At 44.3% G+C, this 9,476-nt stretch overlaps 1 protein-coding gene across 2 annotated transcripts in view; it reads right to left on the bottom strand.

Moving 5' to 3' along the window:
- bcam (basal cell adhesion molecule (Lutheran blood group)) overlaps positions 1-8,007 on the bottom strand; it is a 47,753-nt gene extending 39,746 nt beyond the window's left edge. For both annotated transcript variants that reach the window (XM_080040227.1, XM_080040226.1), the window contains exon 1: positions 7,781-8,007. In XM_080040227.1, coding sequence (XP_079896353.1) covers positions 7,781-7,844 — 64 coding nt within the window. In that variant the 5' untranslated portion in view covers positions 7,845-8,007. The remainder of the gene's footprint in view (positions 1-7,780) is intronic.
- Positions 8,008-9,476: the final 1,469 nt, after the last annotated feature.

A 9,476-nucleotide genomic window follows, 5' to 3' on the forward strand; every position in this document is an offset into this window, starting at 1 on the left:
TCTAAGCTGCCTCTTCTCTCAGCACTCACTAGGGCTGCCAGGAAAAGGCTGAGTACCTAGCCATGGTCACTTTTCCGCAGACACACAACGTAAATGTACAGTATGTTCAGCTGGCTCCTGCTTTATAATCATCCAGAAGTACATATAATCGTTAAGTGAATTTAGTCATGATGTCGCAACATGTCCTCCAGCGCAGAATGGAAGATGCTTTCAAGGCAAAACCCTGGGGTTATAATTACTTTAGCCCTTAATAACAAGAGGCTAAATCAGTTAGGCACGCTGTAAGTCTAACATTATCCCCACAATAACTATCTATCACGTTTGTTGTTCTGCAGATCGCACAGACATGTAATTGGGAATCATTTAGCCTGATGGAGTCATAATCCAATTGAGGGCCATTGATTTCAGATGTAATATGTATTTGGATGGGAGAGCAAGTTTGTACTTCTTTCCTGCTAGACTGAATCAAAATGAAGTTATGAAACTTGAGTCCCCTCATCTTGTTCGGAATATGAACACAACTGATTGCCAACAGAATGCACTTGCCTAAATAGATCTGCAAAAAGAAGAAGTGAGTCAACTTTATCAAGAGTATTACATCAGTGGAAGTCTTATGTCTTGATTTATGTCATTTGCTGAACTGTCAGTAAAAAAACCAAACTAAAAAAGATTCCTAATTCCCTACTGCTAAGAATCCCCAGGGATCTCAGATACCATGCTTGTACAGTAGTAGCTCCTTCTGTTCAGGCAACACTGTGGTGATTAGACAACAACACATGGTCAGGAGGACACCTGTATTTTGTGTCCGTCCCTGGCTCGGATGAAACACAAATGATGGAGGGAGGAGTAAGACAAAGTAAGAGTAGGAGAGAGAGAGAGACATGTGAGTTTGAGAGATGCAGAGAAGAGAAACTCAGGGATAAAAGCAATCATTGAAAGAGCTGGGCGCAAAGTAGGGCATGGTATACAGAGATCGACAAGTAAATCCAAGGAGAAATTAAACTCAAAGTAGAAAAAAGACTCATACTAAAGTTAAGAACAGGATGTGACTTGGGGAGAATATTAACAGTCTGAGCATGGTAACTCTACTCCTCTGCTCTTCCCTTTCAAAGTCAAGTTCACACACACGCACACACACACACACACACACACACACACACACACACACACACACAGAGGGAACTTTAGTGCTTTGGTCGTTGTTTGAGAGGGGCGAAGGTAAGTGAAACCTCAATAAAACAAAGACCAGTTATGTCCTTAGGCGGGCTTCCTTATACGGAAGCCCTGAAAACTGACACTGGATCCGTTCAGTGATGACCCTTAGGCCTGGCTCTCAGGTAACGTGGGGAACCCCCTTTTCTCACGCACACAGCCATGAGGTCATAGCGATCATCCAACACATAGAGACACTTGTAATACAAATTCTACCTCTAAACCTTCCGCGCAAACACTTCCACGGCTGACCCTTTTTCAGGTCCCCACGGCCCAGGTAAAGCAATACGATCTGATTGTCAAACAGTGACCAGCCCCACTGGAGAGGTTAACCACCGCTGCTTAACCATTAACTAGATTAAAGTATGGGAGGGGGAGTGGGCGCAGGAATGTTTCCTCCGAAGAGATGGAAAAGGGAGATTGCGCATGAAAGGTTGTTTAAAAAGAGAGAAGAGTAACGATCGTGGTTTTGGCCCACCTTTGTGGCAGTGGTTTGAGTAAATTTGCTCAAAACACGCACATGTGTACACGTATGTAAACACATACCATTCTGTAGCCTGGTGAACTTTAAGTCACACTCATTCTCATGGTTATCATTATGCGATACAGATAAGGAAGGAAAACAATCCCCCCCGAGGCCCCACAGTCATATTTCTGAAACCACTCCTTAGGAAGCAGGAATTACTGGGTCAGAGGTGCATTCAAATATCTGTCCATGGGTCTTAAAATGGGGCCTTAGTGGCAAGGGAAATGATTAATTTTTGCTGAGGCATTTTTTCAAGGATGCCGAATAAATACTAAGGCACCAACAAGTAAAGTTAAGGGGTGGGGGTGGGGGGTTCATTCATGGCAAATATACGGTTGTACTCTCTCCTCCCCCCCACACCAGGCCAAGTCAGTGGTGTGGAAAGACACGAGGTGGTAATGGAACCCGTGGAAGGGGGTGGCTGGGTGTGTGACAGGGCTCTTCTGGATGGGGTGCCTTTAACAACTGCTGCTGAAGCAACTGTTGATGTCTGAAAGGCAACAGCTTGCGGGGCTCCCAGAGGATGCCCCCTGCCAGCCAACAGTCAGATGGAGGGTTTAGGGTTGGAGGGGCGCAGGGGTTTGGGTTTCTTCTCTGCTGCCAGAAAAAATTATCCTCCTTTTTGGCCCAAGATCCAGGCATATTCCACGACATTCCCCATTCCTAATTGGTATATTCCTCAATCCTGACATACTCCTCTGTCTATATGTCTGATCCTCACTGCTGCTGCTGCTATCTCTAGCTTAATCGCTTTTGTTTCCTTTTCATCCCATCCCTGGATTGCATGCTTTTGATGATTGATCCAAACAACTGGGCACAAGAGGAAGTATATGAAAGCCATGCCATGTGGCGGACACAAAACATGAAGGCCATCCTATTTTAGCCTTGCCGTTTTCCGACACAGGTTTTTGTAAAACGTGCAGCTAAGAAAAATCCCCAAGTCAATCATCCTTGCTTTGTATAGACTGAGATATAGAGGGGCTTTTATTCCACATCTTACTACAGCACTCCTCTGCTAAATGGATTGGTAGCACTTAACCTCATCTCCCGAAAGAGCCCTGTAAATGTAAAAATGTTGCTCCAATCGTGAATTGCCTCCCCCAACCCCACCACTACGATCACAGATGAAGAGAAAGGACACACATACATAGACATGGAGCCACTTTTCATGGCTGCATTTGAAATTACCCATCACCATCATCTTCCATCTTCCTCCCCCGAGACTAGAACAAGACTGCACAGTGGCAACACAATAGTCAGCTGTAATCATGTCTCATCCCTTCCCTTGATCCCGTCCCTTCCTCTCTGCTTCCTTCCTTCCCTCCCTGCAACTCCCACTAATGACAAGAAAAGCATCCTTTAAAAAAACGACCAACCAAAAACAGCGCCCATAGTCAGTTTCCTTGCCACTTTTCTCTTGTGTTCTCTTGCAATGTATGTGTGACACTTTAAAAAGCTTTCGACCGAGGTTCAAACTGCAGTCATTGGCACAGGCTGACAACCCAACTGGAATGTGGAATTTGGAAAGTGAGAAACGTTGAGTGCGCCAAGTGGGGAAGGAGAGGTCTTTCTTATTTTAAAACCGTCAATGCTTGGCGACCCATAAATCTGACAAGGGAGTCGTCTTTAGACGTGGGACGTAAAAAGCAAACAGAGCCCTCTCCCACTAAAAACACAGCAGGGTGATCTTCCTGATGCTCCGCGGGGTTATTACCTGAGAACCGCGCAAACAAAAGCACAGCGGTCGACACACAGGCAAAGACAACAACATGGTAAATCAAAGCAAGAAAACACACAACTCGGCATGACACAAAAAAAAAACTCATTTAAAGTGTCATTGTAAAGGACACAAAAAAAGAGAGAGAAGGTGGGGGGCAAAGAGAGACAGACGGAGTGACGGGCTAACAAAGATAAGAAGGAGACAGGAACATAGACAAAGCTAATCTGGATAAATACACCTTTTGTTTATGTATGAGCACCTGTGGACGTGTGGGAGTGTGTGGTTGTGTGGGGGAGTGTGTGTGTGTGTGTGTGTGTGTGTGTGTGTGTGTGTGTGTGTGTGTGTGCGTGTGTGTGTGTGTGTGTGTGTGTGTGTGCGTGTGTGTGTGTGTGTTCGTAATCAGAGCTTTGGCTGCAGCTCTTTTGAAGCTCTTATGAGGATACATGGATGAAAAAGCAGGGGGATACAACTTTTCCGTCTCCGCTGTGTGAACCACATCAACTGAATTCAAACCGGCGGGATCAACCATGTGCGTGCACAACCTACCGTCACTGCCAGCCAACATCAGTTTACTATCAAACCGCTCTAATTGACTTCATTCACTGCAGTTAATAAACACCAATGGGTATGTGATATAGGCATAGGCTTGGTTATCTCAAATCCTATCCTCAAGAAATCAGTAGGCCTAATTACTTTATGGACTTCCCAACACAAATCAACCATGTATAATCATCGACTAATGTTTAACCGGTGCCCCCCCCCCCCCCCTCCCCCTGTGTTGTTCAGCGAAGTGAAACCCGGTCAGACCACAAGAATGCACCCTGGCTGTGAAACGGACTCCTGCTTTTGCACCTATGACGCTGCCTCTTGTCAGTGACATGGCAGCCGCATTGTGGCCGATTGTTTGTATGTGGATTATGGCCTGTGACTTGTGGTGAGAGGGGGGTTCACAGCCAGAAAGGAAGCCCTTCTCCAACAGAATCCGAGGTGGTGACAAACAAACACATCGCATGTCCAGAGGAATGCCACTACTCAGTACCCTACCCCATCACTGTCACACACACACACACACACACACACAAACACACAGAGGATAATGTATCACCTCAATAACTACGGCCCCAGCATTCCAAGGCCCATTCCCCCCACAGGCCTAAAGGACAATGGGGCAAATATGGACTTGTTCTCCCAAAGCAGCCACTATCAATCTTTCACTCAGCGTCAACATGAGCTAAGGTTCCCAGTGTTGCGTAACACACATAAGTCAACAGTATAGGGGCTTCCATGAACAGTACCATGCACATTATGTGCATCTGTGTGTTAATGTGTGTTTGAGTGAGCACACCCCCTTTTGGCCTGTCAGTGTACGCTACCTGTGAATGTCTATTAATATTTTTGCATTCATTCATTCATTCAGGAAAGAACATGCGTCAACACTTGCAAAAGATTCAAACCAAGTGCCCCTGGACAGTTGTAAAAGAGGTCCCCCTCGCTTTTATCTCCTTGAGGCTAAATGGTTCCTTTTTTTCCTGGCCCTAATACCATAATAATTACCCATGGCAGCAGGGGGTGCACTTTTGATGCTGCGCTTGCAGGGGGCAGATAAATTAAAAAGTGAGGAAATGACTGTGGGAATTAAAGCGATGATAGACAAAGAGGCTGACACCGCTTGTTAGACTTTAACACCTTGAACCCAGCCGATGCTTGTCACTACGATTCTCTCCACCTTCTCCTGAACCACTTTGGAGTCTCTGCAGTTTAGCTTAAAATCAGCCTAACCCTGACAATGTGACTCTCCTTTTATCCCCTTACCTGAATGTTACCTTGTTCTTTATATCTCCGCAAACCAGCACAAAGCCAGGTTACGTACAAACAAAAGCAGTGCTAGAGTGATTAGAGTTAAGTTATTGCTTCTATAAAATACTCCTGAAAAAGGCAAACACATTATGTAACTTTATACTTTGTAACCTTATTACTATACCTCATGAGGTTGAGGTATTTTTCAGCATGTTTCCACTGTTGATGACAATGTTGTAATGGAAAAAGCCAATGGCATCTCAGGAGTCGTTTACTGACATGTCTGAGCAGGTCATAGAGTCAACGTGGTCCCGGGCACAGGCATGCAGAGCACCCTGGGGCACTCTGCAATGTCATACATACACCATATATCCTCGTGTCACAACTTCATACATAAATGAAAGGCATACATGCTCTGAAATATGTAGTCACACTTACTTAGGAGACAACAGACATTTGAGTGTTAAGTGTGTCCCCTGGTTCCATTTAGTGCACATCCATGTGTTCAGCGCTGACATAGTTGGAAGCTGAAAGTGTGTGACCGGCAATTGTGAGAATGTGGGTTTGTGTGACTGAATCCCACAGAGACCAAACAAAACTATGCCAGAGAGGGAGAGAGAAGGAGGGAGAGATGGAGAGAGATAGGGAGGGAGAGAGAGAGAGAGAGAGGGAGAGAGAGAGAGTGCAGTAGAAGTTTTGTAGCAGATTTCAGAGCATCATGGGGGGGAACAGGGTGAGCTCAGCACCTGGAGCTGAGCCTTCAAATCATCGCACCGCAGCTGTAGGAAGGGGATGTGTGAACCACACTGCATCCATAAATTACAAGGCACTTTTTCAGTGGGCACCTGTTTAAAGGCTCCATGAAGAGGAGCAGACAGACAGCAAGACGCAACAACTGTCTCTCTGGCGGCCAGATAGGAGGGAGGGAGGGGGTGGTCGTATGACAAGAAGACCGGGAAAATGAACCGCTGTAAACAGGAGGGAAAAGCTCATAGCCAGGTACAACTTGAGGTGGAAGCTGATCTATTCTATAGAAAGCTGTATTTGCAAAGAAATTAATAAAAACATTTAAAGAAATTAAAACATGTTAAAGAGGGGAAAATGTATGAGAAAAATAAATTGATGCAGTGAGCACAGTGAGAAAAGAAGAGGTAGAAAGCTCAGAGAGAAAGGGGAGTCGCCCAGTATATCCCCAGCCCCGCCCTTTAGCTCATCCTGCTTCTTCAAACCCCCACACATGAGGAATTAAAAACATATTTCACAAAATGCCCACCAAGCATCCTAATGTAATTGTTCTTGATTGATGAAAAACGACTAATATCAAAATAAATCAATTAACTTTAAACGTCATAAGGACATCGACTTTAAAATCAGTGAGATTAAAATGGGACTTTATCAACAATAAAGTGCAATGGGGCCATAATGGTGGTGATACTGTATATCCTTATTCAAAAGGAAAGCATTGGACATATTATAATCTCTATGGTAAATGTATTAGATCAATAATGAGTTTGTATAGCACCACAACAACTCCTCAGATGAGCTTTGATATTTTTGGGCAGTGATCAAAAACTTTTCTTTGGCAAAAATTCATAAAAGAAAACGTAGTCTAGTTGAATTTAAATTGGCTTAGTCTAACTGGCAGCACCCAGGGGTGATAAGGTTGATCGAGGCGCGCTGCCAGCAAAGGAGAGGCAAATCCTGCAGATCAGACATCAAAGCCGTGGAATTGCACCCAGCAGCCAGACTTGAGCGAGACGGGCAACATGGTCTTGAAACTGTTTAATAAATATGTGTGATGTTCAATGATTTTGGAAGCTTTCCTTTTCTTTTTCTATTATTTTTTATGTATACACTTTATCTCCATTCTTCTTATTTTGACAGTCCAATATCTCTTGTTATGGCTGCATCGTAACTTATCGCTATTTATCAAGCTATATTGGATTGGAAGCGCCGGTGTCAAGAGGGAAATAGAGTGCCGCTACACTGTGCGTTATAGAAAAGTTAACTCAGGTGCGGTGCTGAGACGAACTACAAAGAACAAGTATTAACCCTATACAGCCTACTACATCCCATCATCAGCACATATAACCCACTGTAATAGGTGCGTCGTGGCTGCGCAACCTGACGTCTATGCTGCCGAGGTTGTTCTTTTCCACACTAGTTGGATTTTCGGGATAAATCCGGTTTTCCACCTGCTGTCTGCGTGTTACGACATGTCAGCGCAGCCGGTAACGGATCGCGCAACATAAGAAAGGAAAAAGTAAAAAAATAAAAATAAGAAGTGTTTGTTTGAGTGTATAAACGTAATGGGCCGTTTTTGACCGCGGCATGTACGGACAGGTTTGTCCCGTAAACAGCGGACCTCTTAACTCGGGAGACATGCCAAAGGGGAAAAGTATAAATCTGCAGCCTGAAGCCATGAAAAACTAACCAGCGCCGTGTCGAAAGCATTGTAAAGTTAGTAAGCGTGGGTGTCATTTAAACATTGTAGCGGAAAGTACCGAAGAGACCGTATAGCTTACCTTGGAATGCCCAGAGCAGCAAGGTGCATACGAGCGACGCGCGTCCAAATGTTATCCCCTCCATGGCCGCTTTTCGAACTTTTTCAAGGAAAAGTATTCACTTTGGTCTTGGTGGTAAAGGCTGGAAATCTGGCAAAAGCAGGTCTTCTTTCTTCTTTCAATGTTGCAGAGCTTTCTGGACTTCTCTCTCTCTCCCTCTCTCTCTGCAAAAGGAGTGCCTCAGCCTCACATACACACACACAGAAATCTGATGCTGGTGGTAGCCTTCTTGCGTGGTTGATATATTTGCACAAAAGGTGACCCCCCAACTCCTCCTCCCAATACCACCCCTCCCCTCTCTCTCGCACTCTCTCGCTCTTTCTCTCTTATCCACCGCACTTGCAGTGAAAAGACCTGCTGCTTGACTAATCGGGTAGGTCTACTGGGGCCCGCAGAATTTCTCTAAAGGAAGTTAAAAGTGATTTTATCACGAGGCTCTGACGCATAGCAACTCAAAAACCATGATATGATACACAATGCACTGCAAAACTGGATTTTTAGGCTGTAAAACAATAGACTTGATTAGGTAAATCGGAATATAGGCTACACATTTTTGCAATTGTAGACATTTTAAATTATTTTCATCCATTATAGGCAATTTAATTAATATGGCAGGTTAATAATCATAACTCTGACGTCTTTATATCACTAAAAAAGTAAAATATATTGGAAATCTAATTTATTTTGCAACTTTGTTCCATAGACAAATTTCCTGTCCTGGTTAGACCTTTAACATGGTCCATCCCCAACTTGCATATGTCTGAAATAATGTTTTTTCATTTTGAAAGCTACTGGAGGCCATTTCTTCGGAGTAGCCTAAGCTGTCTGTCATTAGCAGACATGCCAGTCATTCCTAGACATGTAATCCCTTCAGAATCTGTTTGGGTATTTACCGTGGTATGGTGCAGGCTATTTGGGTTTTCAAAGTTAAGTTATACAGTTATCATGAGGAGCTAAGGGGCTTATTCACAATTCCATAATACCAGTCTGAGTGCTCAGAGTGGCTATTTTGTGACCTATGAAATTGATTTAGGCCAAATCCCATAAAGCTAGCTCTTAAGCATAAACAATGTCAGTCCACCTTACTGAGGGCTTACTGTTATTGATACCACCACACATCTACAACAAGTGCACAAACCGAACATCTACGTATCTCCTTGTATTACTACTGGAGACCGTTTGGCTGTGGAGCAACACTCAATAATCGGCACCACGCCCTGCAGGTAATAATAGTCCCTTGCAGAGCAGTTGCATTAAAAGACGCATTCCAAGCATAGTTGGTCCAAAACAGCTGGTTAATATTTTCTCAGCCCCGTTCAAAGAGGAGAAGTGATACTTTTCAACCAAGCATATATGTCAATGTTATACGGACGGGATCTGATAGTTGAGCTGCCTGGAACACACACACACACACAGACAGCTGTTCTACACAGAAAGTGGACACTGGCAGGAGTGTGTAAAGTTTATTGGGATGGAGGTTGGCAGCTAGGTTGCCTACAAACCATTTTTGTTCCTTGAATCTCTCTGTCTATTCCCGGTTTAGGCAGCAGGGGTGGAAAAAAGGCCTCCCGGCTGACTATCTCACATCAATAGGGCCACTCATCCCTGATATCGACTAACTCATAATCATCACTCCATGCTGTAGAGACATGAGATC

Source organism: Ammodytes marinus, assembly GCF_949987685.1.
Source record: "Ammodytes marinus genome assembly, chromosome: 13".
Classification (NCBI taxonomy): Eukaryota; Metazoa; Chordata; class Actinopteri; order Uranoscopiformes; family Ammodytidae; genus Ammodytes; species Ammodytes marinus.